The sequence below is a fragment of the Podarcis melisellensis genome (assembly GCF_964234715.1).
Source record: "Podarcis melisellensis genome assembly, chromosome: 6".
In the NCBI taxonomy this organism is placed as follows: Eukaryota; Metazoa; Chordata; class Lepidosauria; order Squamata; family Lacertidae; genus Podarcis; species Podarcis melisellensis.
This window is the reverse complement of record NC_138538.1, coordinates 15435540-15459805: the sequence shown is the minus strand read 5'-3', so window position 1 is coordinate 15459805 and position 24266 is coordinate 15435540. Positions and strand designations below refer to the sequence as shown.

General features: G+C 44.1%; 1 protein-coding gene across 3 annotated transcripts in view; it reads right to left on the bottom strand.

Moving 5' to 3' along the window:
• The window catches only part of LOC309372831, a 90346-nt gene extending 70269 nt beyond the window's left edge, over positions 1–20077 (bottom strand). For all 3 annotated transcript variants that reach the window (XM_081916815.1, XM_081916814.1, XM_081916816.1), the window contains exon 1: positions 19747–20077. In XM_081916815.1, coding sequence (XP_081772941.1) covers positions 19747–19782 — 36 coding nt within the window. In that variant the 5' untranslated portion in view covers positions 19783–20077. The remainder of the gene's footprint in view (positions 1–19746) is intronic.
• Between the last annotated feature and the right edge of the window lie 4189 nt (positions 20078–24266).

Genomic DNA, 24266 nt, shown 5'->3' with positions numbered 1-24266 from the left:
CCTTTAAAACTGAAGGTGCCAGGGATCAAAGCACACATTCTGCCACTGAGCTATGACCCCCTTCCCTAGTACTGCTCACCCTTCAGCAGACAGAGCTACCCAATCCAAACTGCAGTGTGCCACGAGCAAGCCCTCGTCAGAAAAAGCACTTGCAGAGCAAATTGCTTCAGGCATAACACAGTAGGCGAGACAAAGTCAAAATATAAATGAATGGAGATCAGACATTATTAACACGATGCTCGGTTGCTGGTTGGCCATTTCTGTGTTAGGTGGATCAGAGTTTGGCAGGTAGCAACCTAGGGATGGCAGAATCAACACTTGCTTTTAAGTACTGCAAGAGGAGGAGGAGGAGTTTGGATTTGATATCCTGCTTTATCACTACCCTAAGGAGTCTCAAAGCGGCTAATAATCTCCTTCCCCTTCCTCCCCCACAGCAAACACTCTGTGAGGTGAGTGGGGCTGAGAGACTTCAGCAGCTGCATGTGGAGGAATGGGGAAGCGAACTCGGTTCACCAGATTACGAGTCCACTGCTCTTAACCACTATACCAGGCTGGCTCTCATGATGTTCACTCACACTTTCTGACACTGGGTGGTGCAACCACCAGCACAGATTCTGTGGATGTTCATAGAATGCACAAATTGTAGCCCCCATAATCGCCTCTACAACTCCACCTATATCCAGCCCATGATAACAATGAGCATTTTGCAGTGATCAAATAATAAACAGGTAACTGAGCATTCAATTAACAAAATATTGACTGGTCAGCATGACCAGCTTCCTAACACTTGATTACTATCTTTTTCTTTCTTGCCAGCAGACCACAATCTGCATTGATTTTGATGGAACAGCCACAATACCTCTATAACACCCCTTACGTATTTTTATTTTTGTTTTTGTTTTCTGTAAATTTTAACCCCGTCTCCGAGGCAGAAAGCGGCATTCCATAATTGTTTGCAAACTGCCAAACCTTCTGCTGCTGGCTCCTTGAGCCGTCACAGAGTTCCCCTGTGCAGTTTCAAATGTTTATTACTTAATGAACTATGCATAAAATAATATAGAAAGCTGTTGACATATCACTGCATCTGTTCATTACCTAGGTAATAATGCCCTGTGCCTTTTAATGAGTGATTAAAATTATCCAAAGTAATAAGAACTGTATTATCATATTGCTTATTAACATGATAATCTAATTAGCCTTGTGTTGAAACAATGATTATCAGGTTGTTAAACAGTGGCACCTAATTATTTTTAGAGACAGTTTGGTGCACTCTGAGCTCACAGGTCTGTATACTTGACCTGCCTTGTTCAGTGGAAAAGAACCAGTCTGTTAAGCACTAAAACAGATACTGTATGCGAAATTGTAGTTCTCTGGATGTTATTGGACTACGGCTCCCATGTTCCCTGACTGTTGGCTGTGTTGGCCGAGGCTGTGAGACCTGGACTGCTGGGGGGACAGAGGGGCTGCTTAGAAGTTCACTCAAGGCATTAAACAGAAGTTTCAGACCCAAAATCAGGAAGCCACAGGGAAGCATTGTGCTGACCTACCTCCAACTTAACATAGTGGTTAGAGTGATGGACTAGAACCTGGGAGATGAGAATTAAAATCCCCACCCAACCATGAAACTCACTGGGTGACCTTGGGCCAGTCACTGTCTCTCAGCCTAACCTACTTCACAGGGTTGTTGCAAGAATAAAATAGGGAGGACAACCACATACAACATCTTGAACTCCTTGGAAGAAATAAGGAGATGTAAATGTATAGCTTACTTGGGCAAGGGTTGGAGGACCTGTGTAACTTAAAAGAAAAAGAACAAGATCCAGCCTAACCAAGTCTCAGCATTCCAGTTTTCATTTGGCCACTAAGTTTATCCACTACAAGATGAACAACTGGAGATCACCTGTTCAATAGTCTTGTTGAAGTGTTCAAATCAGCATACAGTGGTACCTCAGGTTGCATACGCTTCAGTTTGCATACGCTTCAGGTTACAGACTCCACTAACCCAGAAACAGTACCTTGGGTTAAGAACTTTGTTTAGGATGAGAACAGAAATCATGTTCCGGCGGTGCGGCGGCAGCGGGAGGCCCCATTAGCTAAAGTGGTGCTTCAGGTTAAGAGCAGTTTCAGGTTAAGAACGGACCTCCAGAACGAATTAAGTACTTAACCCGAGGTACCACTGTATATAGCTAACATAATCTATAAAGAAACTGGTCCCAGGCTGTTTTATATATCAATGATAGCAGCTTGAACTCAGCCCAGTAGTTCACTGGCAGGCAGTGAATATATTTGAGCACAAATGTCAGTGTGGCATACTGGTTAGAGTGTCGGACTATGACCTGGGAGACCAGGGTTCGAATGCCCACTCAGCCATGAAGCTCACTGGGTGACCTTGGGCCAGTCACCATCTCTTAGCCTAACCTACCTCATACGGTTGCTGTGAGGATGAAATGGGAAGGAGGAGAACTCAGCAATGGCGGAAGCCGATCGGGCATCTGGGGTGGCGCACATGCCCTGTGCCCAGCGGCGGAGCCAGCCACCTGTGGGGTGGGGCGAGCTGGGGCAGGACACTCCACAGGGACGCTGAGGAGTCTGCCTGCCTCCTCCCATTCAGCCGCCCTATAGCTGAGGGGGAGGTGGCAGGTGGACTGTTTGGGGCAGCGCAGGGCCTGCGGGCACCCAAGCTACCACGTCACTCCCAAGAGAAACATGTGGCTAAGGTACACTGCAGGACCCACAGTGAGTGCCACCCGCCATTTTGTCACCCCCCTCAGTGGTGACACCTGAGGCGGACCACCCCTACCCCCTTCCTCCACCCCTGAGAGAACCATGTACACCACCTTGAGCTCTTTGGAAGGTAAAGGATATTATAAATGTAATAAACAAACAATTGTGCTGCAGCATTTTGCACTAACTGCAGTTTACAGGCCAAAAGAACTTCAATTTCTGTTCTTGGTGATCCTTCCTGATCTAGATTTTCCAAACCTATCTGTGCATGACTCCTGTTGTACAGTCTCATCACTTATGAAACCCTGCTCAGCTTCTTAACTAAGGCAATTCGTTGTATTGTTTCTTAAGTTGTCAGAATGCCATACCACTCCCAACACCCATTTAACCAAGCAGCAGAAAAAGCTCAACAACTTTGGGGGAAACTAAAAAAAAGCTCAACAACTTTTTCTGTCCAGAAATATGACAACCCTAATTTTGAGCAACCAGTGTTTGCAGGATTCTTTGTAACTGCATTTTCCAGATCCCAATCTGACAACAAAGCACAGTTGACAGCAGAGATTAGTGTGTTTGGAATTGGGCAGGGCACCCAATATTTATTCTCACCCTGAGACCACTATGAAGCCTGTCTAGGTCCAAGAATCACCCAAAGCCGGAGCCAGTCCTGGTATAATGCCAGACTTGAGAGAAAAAACATTATTTTCTATGCCTGACATCCAGCCATCTCTACGAAACCAGCTATAGCTCACTGATCAAAGTGAATGTTCAGATTAGCAGTCCAGCATCTACTTATCACAAGAGATTGAGGAAGGATCTCCTTGAAATTACTGAGCATTCACCAAACGAATCTCCCTCCAATATTTCATTCATAGTTCATTGAATCATAGAATTGTAGAGTTCAAAGGAGCCCAAATGAACTCCCTGCAATGGGGAATGACAGCTAAATAATCCCTGGCAGTTGACTCTCTGTATCCCATCACCTGCACTGGGCAAACCTTTGGAAAAGATCCAACAGCAAGCAGCCTAGCACATTCAAGAACCTGTGATTCTTCCCAGTATCTAAAACTCAAAGTTGTGCTGAATATGCTTTATTAGCCTTATCAGTAGTCAATGACACTGTCAACACAATGGGTGCTTCCAGGCAACCTGTTTATGGAGCACTCCTTCTGATTTGCTTGTGCAAAGTTTTCAGAAAGGTTGTATTAAGTTAGCTGCTTATGGCACAGTCATTCTGATTTTTTTGGCAGGGAAGGCATCAAGCACTGGCCGTCCCACATTCTGCAGGACACTTTCTGCCTCGCTTTCCTTACTGCAAAAGTCCATTTTCCCTTTTCTTTTCTTGGAAGCAGGTTTGTAGCCCGAGAGTGCCAGATCCGCACTAATTGTGCACCCCAAATCTGGGCATGAATCCCACCCATGAAGCAAGGACAGTCTGGAAGTGTGCAGTGTTTAAGCATGGCTAAAGCAGTCGGGGAAATTTGCACTCCTAAAGGGAGGGGAGGGGTTTTGCCATCCCGCCGTGTCCTCTTTGAATTCTTAAGCAGTCAGTCAACACTACATCCGATCTGGCTCTATGAGCAAAGTAATAATGACAAAGGACCTGCAGGTCTCCCCTCTCTTTTCTTAGTTGATAAAGGCTTGGGATAATCTAGTCAGGCGTAATAAAACCAGAAGGTGTATCACATCTGCTGGAACACAGCCCTGACACACTCACAACACCCCGTTTGCCGCTACTCGCTGCTTGCCTTTCTGACACTAGTGGCAAGCAATTTCCTTGGAGATGTTTGATCATTATTTCTTGCTCCGTTTGGCCGAGCACTTTAGCTGCCAAATGTTTTGACGAAGTGCAGCTGCCGACTAGATCGGCATCATAACTCCACTCATGGAATGACCCTGTTGCAAAAGGTCTTGTGACACCTAACCAAGATTCGCAGTCCATCTGGCTTATGAGCATTGTAGAATTGTGAGTAAAGAGACAGGGATGGATTTAACAGCCAGCCCAGCGCTTGAGTTTAGCCCAGTCATTTTCGAGGGGTATTAAATGCTTGTCTCATTAGACATCTTGTCCAATTTCGACCTTGTTGCCACAATCAGAGTTTGGTAAAGAGATATAGATTGCAGTGGAGTGCAGAAATAAATAGTCTGGGGAGACTGCAGGTTGAAAGAATAAAGAAGGTTTAATACTCCTGGCAAACAAAGCCATTCTGAGTACAGGCTTAACTATGGCCATTGTGGAGTGATGAGGTTAATAAAAGGATGGCTCAACACTCACAGGCTGAAGAAGAAGCAGGAAAGACGTAAAGAGAAAACAATGTGTAAGAAGTTAGGAAAGAATCAGCAAGGAAAGAATAGCTACTCGGCTCATTAGTAAAGAAACGCTGAGTTGGATGAACTATAATTGGATGCACTATAAACATGAAACACCAGATGGCACCAGAGAGCAGGAAATTTTAAATGCAGTTATCCATATAAATATATTTTGCAGATGGTGACAGCAGTCATGAAATTAAAAGACGCCTGCTCCTTGGGAGAAAAGCAGGGACAAACCTAGACAGCATCTTAAAACAAAGGTCCATATAGTAAAAGCTATGGTTTTCCCAGTAGTGATGTATGGAAGTGAAAGCTGGACCATAAAGAAGGCTGATCGCCAAAGAATTGATGCTTTTGAATTCTGGTGCTGGAGGAGACTCTTGAGAGTGCCATGGACTGCAAAAAGATCAAACCTATCCATTCTGAAGGAAATCAGCCCTGAGTGCTCACTGGAAGGACAGATTGTGAAGCTGAGGCTCCAATACTTTGGCCACTTCATAAGAAGAGAAGACTCCCTGGAAAAGACACTGATGTTGGGAAAGATGGAGGGCACAAGGAGAAGGGGACGACAGAGGACGAGATGGTTGAGTAGTGTTCTCGAAGCTTCCAGCATGAGTTTGACCAAACTGCGGGAGGCAGTGGAAGACAGAAGTGCTTGGCGTGCTCTGGTCCATGGGGTCACGAAGAGTCGGACACAACTAAACAACTAAACAACAACAACAACATATTTTTCTTTTGTTAAAACGATCTAATTTCTGATTTATTTAAAGCTGTTTTTCCTGTGTTTAGATCCACCCTAGATGGGGACTTCTGAGCAGCTCCTGAAGCCAGCCAGAGACAACTGCTCTGGGCTGCTGAGACTGCTGCTGCTGCATTTTCCGGGGACATTAGATGAAATCTGGGGACATTCCAGGGATGGAATATGTCTGGGGACTTATTTGCAAACCCGGGGACTGTCCCCAGGAAATGGGGACGTCTGGTAACCCTTCCCTAGATTGCCTTTTCTATCGGTCCCCTACTGGTTCATGTAACTTACTGCAAGCACTGTTGTTTTACTTCCAACAATCAGAAGGGTTGTAGCTCAGTGGTAGAGCACCAGCTTTAAATGCAAAAGGTTCCAGGTTCAATCCCTGTCATCTCCAGGTAAGGTTGGGAGACCGCTGTCTGAATCCCTGGAAAGCCATTGCCTGACAGTCAGTGTGGAGAATACTGAGCTAGATGGAGCAATGGTCTGACTCTGTATAAGACAGCTTTCTGTGTACTCTAGCAAGTGATATCTGTGCATTCACATGCATATGGATGCAGATGTGCATTGTCATTCATATCCAGTCCCTACAGAACTTAATGGATGTGTCTCTTGCAGACTGTGGGAATGTTCAGGGGTGCAGGAGAGGATATATTGTAAGATTATATCCTAATCCAACTTGTGCTAACAAGTTCCCAAAATATCAGCAGAGTTTATAAACATTCCCCTTTTAGTTCGCAACGGTAACGTGTGCACAGGTTCGCTAGAACCTCTATAATAATTACTCTGGTAATTTCCCCTTTGTTCCCTCTTAAAATACAAGACACAACACAGTCTTTATAAAAGTATAAAAGAGTTTACTCACGTTCTGTTCACAATATGATCCCAGAAGGCACACAGACTTAAAAAGGTAAAATACATTTAGAATCTATCTTGTAGCAAGATAGTCCTTATCTCCTCTCTTGGCTGGGAGCCAAGAGAGCATCCTTAGATGTTCCTCATGGAAGGAAGATGGCAGCGAGAGGCAAGAGAGAGAGGCAAGAGGCAAGAGAGCAAGAGAGAGAGATGGCTGCCTGCCCTGTGCTTTTATCATTACCTGCACAGGTGAGGCCACACCCACCTCTGGTCACATGCGGAGGAAGTCCGTCCCCAGGAAGTTTACCTGCTTGCTGGACAGACATCCCTCCCCATGTTCTAACATGTACACTCTAGGAATGTTGTCATTGACTGCTCCTGTGTTTACATCCCACATACCCCTTCTCAGGCAATACAACATTATACAAAACATAAACAACTTTATTCAACCACCCAGAGTCCCAGCTTGACACGTAGATTCTGGAAACTCTCTCTTGGTAGGGGTTTCGTCAGGATGTCAGCAGTCATCTCTTGGGTGCTGCAGTAGGATAGTTCCACAAGTCCATCCTGGATCATCTGGCGTATGTAGTGGTATTTAACCCCAATGTGTTTTGTTCTGGCCAGGAACTTCTCACTCTGCGTCAGCTTCAGGCAACTTTGATTGTCCTCCAGCAAGCTGACAGGCCCTTTTCTCACCAACCCAAAGTCCTTTATGAGTTGATCAAGCCAGGCGATCTCTCTGCAGGCTTCTGTTGCTGCAACGTATTCTGATTCTGTGGAAGATAATGCTACACAGCTCTGTTTATAACTGCCCCATGAAACAGGTCCATCACCAAACATGAAAACATGACCACTTGTTGATTTATAATCAGCATTATCCCCAGCCCAATCCGCATCAGTATACCCAACCAACTTAGGGTCTCTGACGGCTGGTAACCTTAATTTACAATTCATGGTACCCTTCAAATATCGCACTACCCTCTTTACACCTGCCCAATCATGCTCAGTGGGAGAATTCACTTTTCTGCTAAGAATCCCCACAGCATTAGCTAAGTCAGGTCTACATGTGGTAACTAAATACAAAAGTTTACCAATCGCCGACCTGTAGTCATTGTTGTCTGGCAACTGCTTCGAATCCTGCTGATTCTTCAGGAAGTCAGTAGCCATCGGTGTAGCAACTGGATGTGCGTCTTGCATCTGCATGTGCTCAATTAGCTCGTGGATCTTCTGTCTTTGGCTGAGAAGAAATGAACCGTCCTCTTCTCTTTCCACCTGGATCCCGAGGTAGTACTGGACATCTCCTAGCTCCTTGACCTCCACCTCTTTGCTAAGGTGTTTTACTATCTGTGTATAGTCTTTCTCACTTGCTGTGGCAATAATCAGGTCATCAACAAATGCTAGAATATATGAGAATTGTCCATTATTTGACTTACTGTACAAGCACTTGTCAGCGTCGCCTTGCTTGTACCCAAGTTGCGTCAGCATTTTATGCAACTTCTGGTTCCAGGCTCTAGCAGCCTGTTTAAGTCCATAAAGTCCTTTCTGGAGTTTGCACACTAAATGCGCCTCATGTGGTTTCACAAAACCTTTGGGCTGTTTCATATAAATTTCTTCTGAAATCTGCCCATGTAGAAAAGCGGTAGCAATGTCTATGTGTTTCACTCTCATTTTCTTGGAGGCTGCAATGCTTAAAAGCATTCTTACACTGCTGTACCTCACGGTTGGTGCAAAAACTTCATCATAGTCTTCACCAAAACGCTGTGAAAATCCCTTTGCTACAAGTCTAGCTTTGTAGCGCTGCACTTCTCCTTCTGACCCCTTCTTAACCTTGAAAACCCATTTACTGCCAATGGCCTTCTTACCGGGAGGCAGCTCAGTGAGTGTCCAGGTCTTGTTCTGATGCAGTGCATCCATCTCCTCCTGCGCGGCCTTCCTCCAGAGACTGGCTTCTGCAGCTGGCATCTCCTGTATCTCTTCCCAAGTGGAAGGTTCCTGTGGAAACGCCGACCCTGCAAAGTAGGACAACCGTAATGGTGGGACACCTTTGTTGGTTCTGGACGAGCGTCTGACCTCTGGTTCTGCAACCGCATCAGCTTCCTCCTCCTCCTCCAACGCAGGCATGTCCCCATCTGAGTCCTCATCTTCGTCTCTGGTGCCGCCAGGGTTCTGGTCCTCTGCGTCTTCTAGTGTGTTGCCTGTAGGGGGCGCTGTAACACTCGAAGGCAGATTATTACTTTGTGGGGTCTCAAAAGGGAAATATACAAACTCTTGAGTCCTTTCTGACTCATCTGAAGAATCCACAACAGTGTTCTTAGTGTCTACTTTTCCATATTCATCAAAATAAACCGCATGGTATGCATTTGTCTTACCAGTTTGTAAGTCCATAATTCTGTATCCTTTGCCTCCAGAGGCATATCCCACAAGGATACCTGCTTTTGCCCTGGAGTCAAGCTTGTGTCTGTGTTCTTTGGGCACGTGGAAGTAACACGGACTTCCAAACACACGTATGTGCGAAAGATTGGGAGCTTTCCCATGCCAAAGTTCAAATGGTGTGCGCTCTGCACCTTTAGTTGGCAGTCTATTCTGCAAATAGACCGATGTGTACACTCCTTCGGCCCACAGCTTCTGTGGCAAACATGCATCCTTTAGCATGCACCTTGTCATGTCCATAATGGACCTAAACTTTCTCTCAGCTATGGCATTCTGCTGTGGTGTGTAAGGAATTGTGGTTACGTGTGCAATCCCTTCCTTGGCCAGGAGAGCCTGCGTTTCATTTGAGCAGTACTCACCTCCATTGTCACTCATTAGCACAGCTGGAGCTCTTTGGAATTTATTCTTGACCATGGCAATGTATTCCTGGAGCTTGTCCACTGTCTCACTCTTCTCTTTGAGGAAATATACAACACAAAATCTTGAAAAGTCATCCAGAAATATTAAAATATATCTATTCTTTCCCAGTGAGGGAACATTCATGGGTCCACATATGTCAGTGTGCACTATGTCAAGCACTTTGTTGCTTCTTTGTTCTGCACAACGTGGAAATGAAGGTTTTACAGCCTTCTCAGTAATACAGCTTATGCATTTTGCTGGAGCTTTGTTGCTCTGCTTTACCTGCAAACCTCTTACAAGATCTCTTTTCTGTAGATCCAGAATGACGTTGGTGTCTCTATGTCCAAGCCTTCTGTGCCATAGGTCCAGATCTGCTTCATCCTTCTGGCTGGAATGTGCCACTTTTGCAGACTGATTCTCTGAAAGATCAAGCTCATATACACCATTGATTAGCTTTGCTTGAGCAAACACTTTGCCATTTCTAGTCACTTTACATTCTCCATTTCCAAATGTGATCTGGAAACCTTTCTTGTCCAAAGTGGACACGCTAATTAAATTGCAGCTCAGCTCTGGAACATACAAAACTCTAGAGATTGTGTTCTCAATGCATTCATTGTTTATATTGCATTTCAGACTCATGGAACCTGCACCTTTTGCTTTAACAATGTTGCCATCTGCAATCTCAATTTCAGATCCTTCTTCATCATTTATCTCATTAAAATAGTCCTTTTTATATGAAAAATGTGAACTGGCACCTGAATCTAAAATCCATTTATTACGTCTATTCTCACGATTCTGGACTGTTAAATTCCTTTCTTGCAGTAGCCATGTGCATTCACATTTCCCCTTCTTTTCTCCTTTTGGCTGAAAGGGGTGGGGTTTCTTTGCTTTAGGAGCCTTGCAATTCTTTGCAATGTGTCCTTCTTTGTTACAATTGAAACAAATCACTTTCTTAGGCATCTCTTTGGACTTTGTAAATTGCCTAGATACATAACTACTGTCTTTGCTTCTAGCATTTCTCACTGGAGATTCAGCTCTATCTCTGCATTCTTCTTTTAAATAACCAATCAAGTCTTTAAAAGTCAGACCTTGTCTATGATCCATCAAACTTACAAATGCGCTAAAGCGTGGTCCAAGTGATGATAACAAAAATGCTATCTTTGTATCTTCATCAAAAGCTTTGGGAGTCAAATCAATTCTTTGAATAATCTCAGTAAACTTGTTGATGTGCTCTGTGAATTCCTCTTTTGAATTCATCCTCAATCTGGTTAATTTACACACCAAGTTTCTGAAGCAGTTTATGCTAGATTCTCCATACACGCGCTCAATATCTCTTAAGATTTGAGATGCATCGTCTGTACTATTTATTAATGATAGCTGCTCATCACGAAGTCCACTCAAAATTATGTGTCTAGCTTCGCTGTTCATGCGTTTCCAAGCACTTATCTTGGCTAAATCCTCCTCAGACGATCCTGTAGGCTGAGGCTTTAAAGCTTCCAAAATGTGCTTATAATCTAAACATGCTATCAAGCGCTGCTTCCAGTGTATGAAATTGTGTTCATTCAGCACAGGCATTCCTAGCTTTGCATCACTATCAAAAGCTGCTCTAGCCATCTTAAAATCCAAAAATTTGAAAATTCTTCAAAATTTCAAAATTTCTCAAAATTTTAAAATCAAAATCTCAAAAATCTCAAAATAATTCTTCACTGCCTTGGGTCACTGTGAACTCTGAGGGAAGGGGGGGGGGTTGCTTAATCCCCACTGCACAATGGAACAAAGGACCATGTGCTTACCAGGAAGTTAACTCAGAAAAATACTACTCAACTCAAAATCACAATCCAAAGCAATCCTTCAAAAATACGCAGAAATATGCAATACTGGGCCCACTAACCCTTTGTGGGAATGTTCAGGGGTGCAGGAGAGGATATATTGTAAGATTATATCCTAATCCAACTTGTGCTAACAAGTTCCCAAAATATCAGCAGAGTTTATAAACATTCCCCTTTTAGTTCGCAACGGTAACGTGTGCACAGGTTCGCTAGAACCTCTATAATAATTACTCTGGTAATTTCCCCTTTGTTCCCTCTTAAAATACAAGACACAACACAGTCTTTATAAAAGTATAAAAGAGTTTACTCACGTTCTGTTCACAATATGATCCCAGAAGGCACACAGACTTAAAAAGGTAAAATACATTTAGAATCTATCTTGTAGCAAGATAGTCCTTATCTCCTCTCTTGGCTGGGAGCCAAGAGAGCATCCTTAGATGTTCCTCATGGAAGGAAGATGGCAGCGAGAGGCAAGAGAGAGAGGCAAGAGGCAAGAGAGCAAGAGAGAGAGATGGCTGCCTGCCCTGTGCTTTTATCATTACCTGCACAGGTGAGGCCACACCCACCTCTGGTCACATGCGGAGGAAGTCCGTCCCCAGGAAGTTTACCTGCTTGCTGGACAGACATCCCTCCCCATGTTCTAACATGTACACTCTAGGAATGTTGTCATTGACTGCTCCTGTGTTTACATCCCACACAGACATCTTGGAGGATGTTGTTATCCACACTATTAGTGCTTGTGCACATGTGAACCAATATCTTACAGATCCTTTCAAAGAAATATCGGTCTGGGTATCTTTTCTGGAGATGACTGAACACTGTGGACCTAGTTGCAATGCACATTTTTAGTTTAGAAACACCAACATTGCCTTGCTTATTTCTCTTATAAGCAGGAAGCAACAAGGATCAACCTAAATAATAATAATAATAATAATAATAATAATAATAATAATAATATCCTGCCCTCCCCAGCCTAAACCGGGCTCAGACCGGCTAACAACAGTAAAATAATACAACATTCTAAAATCATCTCATTATAAAATCACTTCAAATTAAATTAATGGCAACCATTGAGTTAGAGTTATGTGAGGATTGCAAAAGGAGGGGGTCAGGCTGTGCCCTGGCCAAAGGCCTGGTGGAACAGCTCTGTCTTGCAGGCCCTGCGGAAAGATGTCAAGTCCCGCAGGGCCCTAGTCTCTTATGACAGAGCATTCCACCAGACTGGAGCCACAGCCGAAAAAGCCCTGGCTCTGGTTGAGGCCAGCCTAACCTCCCTGTGGCCTGAGATCTCCAAAACGTCTGCATGTGAAACTGCTTTATCAGCTTGAAGCACCAATACTGGAAGTGAAAATAGCAAAATGGATAATGGATGTAATTCACACAGGCTACCTACTCCCACAAAAGGGACGCAGGTGGCGCTGTGGGTTAAAGCCTCAGCTCCTAGGTCGGCGGTTCGAATCCCTGCGGTGGGGTGCGCTCCCGCTGCTCGGTCCCAGCGCCTGCCAACCTAGCAGTTCGAAAGCACCTCCGGGTGCAAGTAGATAAATAGGGACCGCTTACCAGCGGGAAGGTAAACGGCGTTTCTGTGTGCGGCTCTGGCTCGCCAGAGCAGCGATGTCACGCTGGCCACGTGACCCGGAAGTGTCTCCGGACAGCGCTGGCCCCTGGCCTCTTAAGTGAGATGGGCGCACAACCCCAGAGTCTGTCAAGACTGGCCCGTACGGGCAAGGGTACCTTTACCTTTACCTTTACCTACTCCCACATGACATGGACCATAAACTTCTAAAGTTCATCTCATCAACCATGCACACTAGTTTATGGTGGGAAAATTCCCCAGGGAATTCCCCAACTATTATGGATAGGCTATTTTGTAGGAACCACTAGAGCTTCTCTAGATGGGAGTTCACTTAGCTTGAACTATCACATGGTTCCCTTCAATGGTGCCATGCTCATTGCTCAGAGCAAAGCCAAAGTAAAGACATTATTTGAGAACATGAGCAGAGCTCCAGTTGAACTGAGTTTCTTAATACCAACTACTAGCCCATCCATGGCTACTGGTCACAAATTCAACCGGCACATTCAGATTCTGCATGGCGCTGAATACCAACTGCTGGGACCAAGAACAGCAAAGATCTGCTGCCTTTGTGTCCTATTTATAGGCTTCCCAGAAACATCTGGTTGGAGAAGAAGAAGCACTGATCTGATCCAACATGACTCTTGTGTTCTTCTGTCACTATCTGGAGCTGCTAGCTAGGTACCACAAAAGATAACTAGAGTTGGATAAAGACCTTCAATGCATTGCATATACATTATTTCATCAATCATTCTAATGCTATAAGACTGGTCAGTATTATTGCAATGTAAGGGGGGAAGGCAAAAGTGGTACCTTCTATCATATGTAGTAGACATGTAAGGTAGTAAAAGAATTTTGGGAAATGATATATAATGAATCCAGGGGAAAATGTTTAAAATAACTGTTCGTTTAAAAAAGAACAAAAAAAACCCTGAAGCCTTTCTTTTAGGAATTCTAGATTCCAAAATCCCAATGGAGCAGAAAATACTATTTATGTAGGCGACCGCAGCTGTGCGGATGTGATTGGCCCAGAGATGAAAAGAGGACAAAGTCCTGACCAGAGAAGAATGACAGATTAAGTTGGTGGATTATGCTGCAATGGCAAAAATGACTGGAAGAATCAGAAACCAGGAAGACCAAAACTTTAATAAGGAATGGGGGAAATTTATAATTTACCTTAAAAACCATTGTAAACGGTTGAAATTGTTAGTAGGATTGGAATAACACTTGTAGTTTAATGGTGGATTTTGGATATAATGAAGATGTAAAAGATCTGGAGTATTATAAAAGGTGCAGGAGGAAACGATTAATAATAGGACGCACAAAGGAGGAAGGAAGTCCAGGAGATTCTTTGGAATCTTGTTTTGACTTTCTATGTTGGATATGTGATTGTAAAATTCTAATTTGAAAAACCAAATAAATAAATTTATAAAAATAAAAAGTGGCTTTTTTAAAAAGCTAACAAGTCCATGACTGTAGTGAAATTTGGACTCCCCAGTTTATACTCTGAGCCATCATTCATTTACAACACTCTCCCCAATGTAGGCTCCGCTGCCACAGTCAGCTGCGGTCTCTGCTTTGCCAGCATCCTGTTATAGCACACCAGACCTGACTCTTTAGCGCAGTCCAGCCTTGGCTGCTTCTCTGAGTTAATAAGTCCGTTTGGCGTCAGCACCAGCTCCCTCAAGGGGTTTAATAAATTGAAAGCCTCCATGTGAAATGCAAGTCACGCCCATTATGTCAGTGGAATGTACTTCCCAGTGTATTTAGGATTATATCTCCAGCAGTTAAATCAAACATGGGCAGACTTTCTGGAAATAGGTGTAATGCTTCAAACCAACTTTGGAGCCACAATTATCCAAATGGCTTTTAACCAGCGGTCTGCCAAAATTGCATCCACACAGAAGCACTTTCATCAGAGGGGATTATGCGTTGAATGATCTACTTGTCACATGGGGGCTTTTCTGTCAGCGATACAACCCCAAATAGCCCCCTGCCATTTTCTTGGAGAATTATGTATCGGAAAAGAAATGTCTCCACTTTATCCTAAAGTTTGCAGCTTGGGATGCAGGAGAAATCTGGTTTTAATGCAAACCTACCAAATGCTAGGACAATATGCAAACTGAAACACAGCTATCTTGCATAATTTCGTGCTGCTCCAAATATTATGACACAGTTCTCCAACCAAATAATGCGTACAACAATGTTCATATTGGAGGGGGGAATATAAAAATGCATACATTCGTGAAAGTAGCACATAAGAATGCCATTATATTACAGGAAATTGCATGCAAAAAAAAATGTGTAGCAAGCAAAATGACAAACCAAAATGTGTGCATTGGGAGAAATTTGCACTATGATGCTTACAAGTTTTCATGAGGACTTTAAAAGAAATATTGCAAAGCCATGCAGAAACAAGAAACCAAAAATTGACATATCCATCCCTCCCTGATTACCACACAGTGATATTGCTCATTTTGGAATGCTAGACCAGCCTTCCACCAAGCTACTGGCCTTCAGATGTTTAGGGCTACAACTCCCATAATCCTTGATTATTGACCACCCTAACTGAGACTGTAAATCCAAAAGTACTGGAGGGCACAAGGTTGGGAAAGCCTGCAGCGGACATTACTCTGGGAGGGAGTCCAGTGCTTTCAGCTTCGCAACTAAAACGAGTGTACATTTTTCAAGATAAATCATGGCAGATAAGAAGTTAAGGATGTTACGGTTTACAAAGTGGGTAACCCAGTAATGCAAAAATAAATTTAAGAAATAAATCACAGACTGTTAGCAAAAAGGTAGCCTTGGCTAACAGGACAGGATCATGAACCAGCATGAAGCAGAGATTCACCAGCTCTCCACCATCCAGCAAAGAAGAAAAAAGGGGGGGACAATTCAGAGACATGAGTACTCTGTAAATTAAATAAATAAACGTTAAACTGCAACCCTGGTTTAAATTAAGCTGGTTAAAAGCTATTGGCACCCAGTGCTTTTTTTCTAGGGGGATGCAGGGGTACACATACCCCTAAACGTTTTGTGAATCTAAGTTGAGGGGAAGTATTTCCATATGAGTAGGAAAATGAGAGTACCCCTAAATATATTTTTTGTTGGGGGAGCACTGTTGGCACCAATAGGATTTAAGCAGACAGTGTACACATTGGCAGCTGAAAGCTTGATTAATCTACTACTGTATAATCTGGGAAAATCCACCAGCCCTGATTTCAGCTAGTTAGAAAGTACATGGGGATCAAGACAGTGTGGGGCATTTGCTTTGGTGGATAAGAGAACTACAGAATGACAGTTGGAAAGGCGGCACAAAATAGAAAATTTAAATGTTTGCATTACTATACAGATTAGCTGTGGTATTTTGAATTAGTGCATTTTCTAATCCAATCAACTGATCTGCACAAATATGTTTTCCATCATACCAATATGATGTTACCCACTTAGAGGTTTTCTAACCATCAAACATGTGTGTGTGTGTGTGTGTGTGTGTGTGTGTAATGAATAAGATAAATAAATGAGTACAAAACCCAATCTTACTAGTTAATTGGAAAACCATTTAAAATGCATGACCTAAGGCAGCAGCCCAAGAACCAGAACCAGCCCTGCGCAAAGAGGGTTTGGAGTACTCCGCCAGCAAACATTCTGTTTTAGTGACACTGACTCCAACATGAAATACTATCTCGTGGGGAAGCATTTCTGATTAAAAACTAATTTTAAAGCTCTCATTTTTAATCCGTGGTTAATGAAATCATGGGCCCGCTGCCACAATTAATCAGATAATAGTAATCTGCATTAGGGACCGTATTTCAAGTAGCCCTGAGGGAAACTTTACATCAGCTCTTTGCACAAGGGAATATTCTTCCCCTCACATGCCCCCCTACTGCTGCTCTGTGGGAGGGTGCTGCACATGTGTGGGGTGGGGAGTGGGGAAAGTCCCATTGTGCAAGCAGAACTTGGTCCATTTCAAACATGGGTCCATCTAGCACAGTATTGTCTACATTGACCAGAATCGGCTCACCTGGGTTTCAGACAGAGGCCTCTTGTAGCCTTAGTCTGATATGGTGGAAGCTAACATGGCACCTTCCGTATTCAAATCAGATGCTCTCCCTACTAAGACCCTAAGTAATAATAATAATAATAATAATAATAATAATAATAATAATAATAATAATAATTTATTATTTGTACCCCGCCCATCTGGCTGGGTTTCCCCAGCCACTCTGGGCAGCTTCCAACAAAGACCAAAAATACACTAAGATATCACACATCAAAAACTTCCCTGAACAGGGTTGCCTTCAGATGTCTTCTGAAAGTCAGGTAGTTGTTTATCTCTTTGACATCTGATGGGAGGGCATTCCACAGGGCGGGGGCCACTACCGAGAAGGCCCTCTGCCTGGTTGCCTGTAGCTTTGCTTCTCGCAATGAGGGAACCACCAGAAGGCCTCGGCGCTGGACCTCAGCATCCGGGCAGAACGATGGGGGTGAAGACACTCCTTCAGGTATACAGGACCGAGGCCATTTAGGGCTTTCAAGGTCAACGCCAACACTTTGAATTGTGCTCGGAAACGTACTGGGAGCCAATGTAGGTCTTTCAAGACCAGTGTTATGTGGTCTCGGCGGCCGCCCCCAGTCACCAGTCTAGCTGCCGCATTCTGGATTAGTTGTAGTAGTACCAAAGTACCAAAGATTGCTGATGATCTTACAGCTGTTGCACTCCTGGATCTGCACACTGGAAGATGAAGGCACTAATGGTGTTCTTAGGGCCAAATTAGATGTGAGAATCCAGCCATATCCATATATCTGTTCAGCAGAAAGTGTATCTTTCATTTTTAAACATGTACTGGAAGATGCAGGTCCATTGATCCAAACATTATATATATATATATATATATATATATATATATATATATATATATATATATAATCATATATCATATATCTATATATATCATTAAAGATTTTTTGTGTTAAAAAACAGATGGACAGGGAAAGATACATTTATCATCTCTACTTTCAATTCATAGTTTCCCCTTATCTCTCTTTTCTCCCAACCAATGTCTATTATAAAAGTGTCTCTCACTAAATGTGAGTGCTGGGAGACCCAGCCAGATGGGCGGGGTACAAATAATAAATTATTATTATTATTATCCAAGCATTGTAACCTCCCCACTCCCACTCCCACCCCAGCTCAGCTCACTTTAGTCATAGAATCCAACTAAACATTAGGAAGAGCTTTCTGACAGTCAGAGCTGTTCTACAGTGGAGTTGGACTACCTTGGAAGGTGGTGGACTCTCAACTGGAAGTTAGATGACCATCTGTCAGGGATTTTTTAGCTATGGGATTGGACTCCATGATCCTTGGTCGGGGCAGACTTTGGCAATCTTTGTTAGTGCAGCATCCTGTTTGAGGCCAAAATTTGACGCCCCAGAAGGAACTTCTCAATTATGGATCTTCTCAACTTTGCGCCCCCTCAGTTCAGTGCCCTATGCGGGGGAAACTGCCTGCACTGCCCTAAATCTGACAAGGGATCTTTGGGATCCCTTCCAACTCTACAATTCTATGATTCAATGAGTACAGTGGTACATTGGTTTATGAACTTAATCTGTTCCGGAAGTCCTTTCTTAAACCAAAACCATTCTTAAACCGAGGCGTGCTTTCCCTAATGAGGCCTCCCACCACCAGTGCCCTTCCACCGTTCGGATTCCGTTCTTAGACCAAGGTAAAGTTCTCAAACCAAGACACTATTTCCCTTTTTTAAAAAAAATAATATTTATTTATTAAAGTTCTTATGTTACATCGGTAAACATTATCATATTACATCACAAGAATTATTATACTATAATTTTCAACATATATACAAAGTTTATATACTAAAAGAAAAGAAAAGGGGGAAAGGGAAAAAACAAGGACAAAAAACTATTCCAAAATCATATATGTACCAACACTTTGGACTTCCTGTCTATCCCGTTGTATATTCCTTTTTTACAAATGAATGTACTCTTCTTATGGTATATTTCTTTACATTTTATCTAATACATTATCATATCAATATGTACCCTTGGTCTTATTTCTCAACTCAGTCTCTCTCCGACATCAATAGAATGCTAGCATAGATAGTGAACCTTTACTGTATTTTTGAACATATATCTTATATCTATCTCCCAAGACACTATTTCCAGTTTTGTGAAGTTTGTAAACCAAAGCGTTCTTAAACCGGACTGTTCTTAAACCGAGGTACCACTGTACTGAAGCAAGGCAGAGAAAATACAAAACGACAGTGAGCAGTGAAGGAAGAAAGCAGAGGGAGCCCTCACTCGACTTGCCTGCAGGATCCACTTAATGTAAAGCATAGGCACACACACGTGTGCGCGCGCACGCATGCACACACATACACACACACACACACAACTCTCACTTGATACATGAATGAAGCAGACACAGGAATAAATGCACATGTGCCCATCACATCTACTTTGGTCCCTAACAGTTACTTAATGATTATCTAGGCTCTTAGGCTGCTATCTCCAAATCACTTAAGCTTGCTTAATCTTGACAATGGGACAAAAGTGGATCCTGTGAAGTATACTGCATTAAGAAGTCTGTATGATCGCTCTGTAAGGAGCTAACTCAAACTGATACTTCTTATCCCCCAGCAGCCATGTCAGTGAGGTGCACAGGATTGCAGTCTTAATTCTTAATTGATGGACTCCTCTTCCTATGTTAGACAATCTGTAACATCCCATGAGTGTGGGGATTCCATATAACAAAATCCCAGACAATGCTGTTTACAAGTTGCTTGCAAGCAGGCTCATATTAGTTGTGCCTAGCGAATGCCATTGGCAGCCAAAGGGAGAAAGAATGTATATTCCTTTACCTGTGGAACGACATCTAGAGCTTTTGCGTTCTCCATTGCTTCTCCTTATTTCAGCAGTTTCCCACAAGAGTCCATTCTGTTGTTTATTTATGAAGAACACTTGCTTTTCCACAATACAGCTTTTCCCTTTTCCCACTCTGCTTCTCAGAAGTTCTCAACCAGAACAATTATTAATTAATTGACCATTTCTTCCTCGTATGTGCTCATATCTCAACGAGAAAGGGAAGTTACCCAGGCGGTTTCTGGTAATTACCTCTGAAGGGAGGGGAGGACAAAGCTTGTTTGCTTTATTTCTGGTTTCCCTTTTCGTTACTTCCTTTTAGTGGATATGTCAGAGACATAACCTAGTAATACACCCAGGTTTATTTGAAAGCAGTGTCTGTTGGTTGCTGGAGCAACCTTTGAATAGGGAGAGCTGTAATCTATGGGGCTGCTCAGTTCTCCAAGCACAGATACAGGTCTAGGAGCACTAACATCTTTAGCATATGCGCCGCCAGGGTGCAAAGATCCACCCAGCGCCCCCAAATTTAGTTTAGCTGCCCCCCAAGGTGTCAAAGGTGCTGCTGACCTCACTGCCGCATAGCAGCTCAATACAATACGTAGCATAATATTTTGATGCAAGAGTTAATTTTGCATGCACGGCGCCATTGAGAATGACAAGCACCACCAATGAGCCTGACAAACACCGCTGTTGTGAATGACAAGTGCCGCCACTCGCACAGCACGTCTTTGGTAAATGAGTGCACAAAGTCGAAAGTCCTTTAGTAAAACAGTAGGTATACATTTCGGTAATACCTAGGTATATATGTATTTTGTTTTTCCAGCTTCATCAAAATTATTTATTATTTCATAACAGGTAGATAGTTAAGTGTTTAGACGGCTTCAGCGGTGGGTGCCTGGCATGTTACAGTTGTTTTCCAGCTGTGGAGAAGCCATGTAGCCCAGATCTTGACCTACACACCAGGGGAAGGCATGCATCTATTGTGAGTGGCTATCTTTTGCAGACTGAAAGCAAGAACAGCAATTACTGATCATATTCGCTGGTCTGGCTTCTGTTTGGGACATGGGATGAGACCTGTATTTGTGGAGGCCTGATTTGTACAATCACACACACACACCCTTTCTTTAGGAGAAGAAGAACAAAGTCCCCCAGAAGTGGGCCTCTGAGTCTACCTGAAATACCTTCCTCCAATGTATATTATCATTTGATTGCAAAAACTATAATAACTTCATAAACTCTGACCCAGAGATGGAGAAACTTTAGAGAACACTTAATCCAGGCAGGTGAAACTCAAAGGCCCTAGGCATGTATAGAATACCATTCAAACAGTAGCAGCCGGTGGGTTGGCATGGCTTTACTGGCAACAAAGAGGAGGAGGGAATGAGGAGTGGAGGTCAGTGTGGTGTGGGATCCAACCCAATGCTCCTCCCACCGTGCCTGAACCACACCAACCTCCCTGCTGTCTCGCCCCTCTTTCTCATAGCAACTTCCACATTGGGAAGCCAGGTAAACAATGCTGTTCCACCCCACCAACCACAACTGCATTCATATATTGTAGCCCTTTTCAGAAATCCTTTTTCAGATTCTCATTGTAGGACATCACAGTGGAAATCTCCACCTTTATTTTATTTTATTTTATTTATTTTGCTAATGAACTCTTGAAAAGAACTAAAATGCTTATCAACCTTGGGTTTTACAGACTGCTGTTTAGGGCCAGTGCTTCCATTAGGCAGAGGGAGGCAGAATCCCCAGGTGGATGATTTTGAGTGTCACAAAGGGACAGCAAATTTTTAATTATTTAGTCTATTTTCCTTTTCAACCAGGGAAAGGAAGAGGCTTGTGGGGTTTTCTGTTTCAGGTGCCAGAATAACTGAGTGAGGCTTTGGTATAGTACACCTTCCTGTTCTGCTTCAGGCAACTAAATGTTTTGGGACAGCCCCATCACTGTTGCAACAGGCTTCAGGGGATGGCTTCTGGTTTTTCGGGAAAACAGACAGCCAGGTAAGAAGGAACAGGGCTCGTGTTGTTAGAATACACAGCTCAGCCAGAAGGTCGGCTCACTACAACTAGAGCTGCCATTAAAAAATAAATAAAAACAAAAAAAAATGTTTAGTATGTCTAGGCAAGTCCTAACCTGAGCACATGGTTTGCATGCTGAAATCCTCAGGATCATTGGCTAGCATCTCTGATTGAAAGGATCAGGTAGAAGGTGATGGGAAAGATTTTTTTGCTGGAGACCCTGGATTGCTAATACCAGAAAAAGCAGATAGTAGTAACTGCTAACTGAACTAACAATCTGAGTTGGTACAACAAACCCCCTTCCGATGTTGCTGCTGACAGGGGCGTCTTACCTATAGAGGCTAGTGGCGCAGGGCACCTGGGCGCCAAGTTCTGGATGGCGCCAGGGAAGAGGCAGAGGCTGGACACGGCACCTCCTGGCATCAGCTCACTGCCCACACCCTCCTCCGCCATGCTGCGCCGCACCCGGAGCCTCCACCTGCCGTGGCCACCATGGCACAAAGCGGCCAGCTGAGCCGGGAGCTGCCGCGTCCAGCCTGTCTCTTACCCGCCGGAGGAGCTGCCTTCCAGCCCCTGCCCACCTCCTCCAGCCCCACAAAGCTGGGCACGTCGCCGGCAGCACCAACCTCCCTAAAAAAGGTCGGCAACTCTGGGAAAGGGGGGGGCACCAGAGGGATCTTCGCACCACTGCGCCAGATATGCTTAAGACAGCCCTGGCTGCTGACTTAAAAATGCATCATTCTAATAATGAATATATAGATATACTACAGGGTAAGCTGACTCTCCCTTTAGAATTAAGCTTCAAACATGGAATCATATAATTCCATGTTGGAAGGGACCCAGGGGCCATCTAGTCCAACCCCCTGCAATGCAGGAATCTCAACTAAAACATCTGTGACAGATGGTCATTCAATCCTTGCTTTAAAAACTCCAGCGTAGGGAAGTCCACCACCTTTTGAGGGAGTCTGTTCCGTTGTCAAACAGCTCTTACTGTCAGAAAGTTCTTCCTAATGCTTTGTCTCCATCTCCTTTCTTGTAACTTGAATCCATTGGTTCAGGTCCTACCCTCCAGAGAAGGAGAAAACAAGCTTGCTCCACCTTCCACATGACAGCTCTTCAGATATTTGAAGATGGCTATTGTATCTTCCAGGGAGTCCTTTAATGCAGTTCACCACAACCACCTGAGGTCAAAAAAACACAGTACTCCTAGTTACCAGCTCAGTCTCATAGGGCTGTTGTGAGTCTAAAATGAATGGTGCAGAGGGAACATTGAAAGGGCAACATAAAATATATTTCCTGTTCATCAGGATACTCTATGCCCGGAATGCAGTGTGTGGAACACAATGCTTTAATTCTTCCAGAGCAGCAAAAAGCTTGAGCTGGGTTTTCCCCAAGCTCTTGGATTTTTTCCCCCTAAGGGCTTTGTGTGTGTGCTCAACCTGTATTTGCTGTACCTAAAAACAGCATTATGTGTTGGCTGCTGAAGATCTTCATTTACTTCCTCATTCCTAACCTGAACTTCATCTGTTGCCATAGGTAGTGCCTTCTGTTTTGATCAAAGTGGAAGGCAATCTCTGTCATAGGTGCCTCCCAGCCAAAGGAATGCACACAGCAGATAGTTAACTCTTTATTGTCAAATGTGGACAACTACAGTGGTTTCTACAGCTCCGAACACCCATACACACCAGTCTAGCATCCAGGATATAATCCCTGGTTTGCCCTCTATGGAGCAGTTGCAGCAACAGGGAGCCGCTCTCCTTCCACCAGCTTATGTACCTCCCCCTGACAGACTGCTCACACACATTTTGGACTCACAGCTGTCCATGGAGGCGCGGGTCAATTCTGTATCCAGGGCAGCTGTCTACCAGCTCCATCTGGTACGCAGGCTTAGACCCTATCTGCCAGTGGACTGTCTCACCAGAGTGGTGCGTGCTCTGGTTATCTCCCGCTTGGACTACTGCAATGCGCTCTATGTGGGGCTACCTTTGAAAGTGACCCAGAAACTACAACTAATCCAGAATGCGGCAGCTAGACTGGTGACTGGGAGCGGCCGCCGAGACCATATAACACCAGTCCGGAAGGACCTACATTAGCTCCCAGTACATTTCTGAGCACAATCCAAAATGTTGGTGTTGACCTTTAAAGCCCTAAACGGCCTCAGGACTTCCGGGTTGGCGCCATCGCCGAATGGCGGACTCCCTCCGAGCTCCGGAGGGAGCCTGCTCGGCAGGGGCTGGGTCCTACCGCACCGGCGATGCGGGGACCCTTAAAAACCACGGCCACGGAGGCCGTGGACATGGAGACTCGGCTGGCACCGCTAGCGCCCTCCCGACTCGTGAAGGAGCCTTTTTAAAGGCTACGGATCGGGTACCGGGGAGAAGCGTGGTGCTTTGAGTCCACCGCTATCCCTGCCGAGCGAAGCCGCATGCCATCCGGCGGAGAGCGCTGACTTCTTCCATTGAGAATTCGGACTTTCAATAATAACCCGTGAGTAATTTGG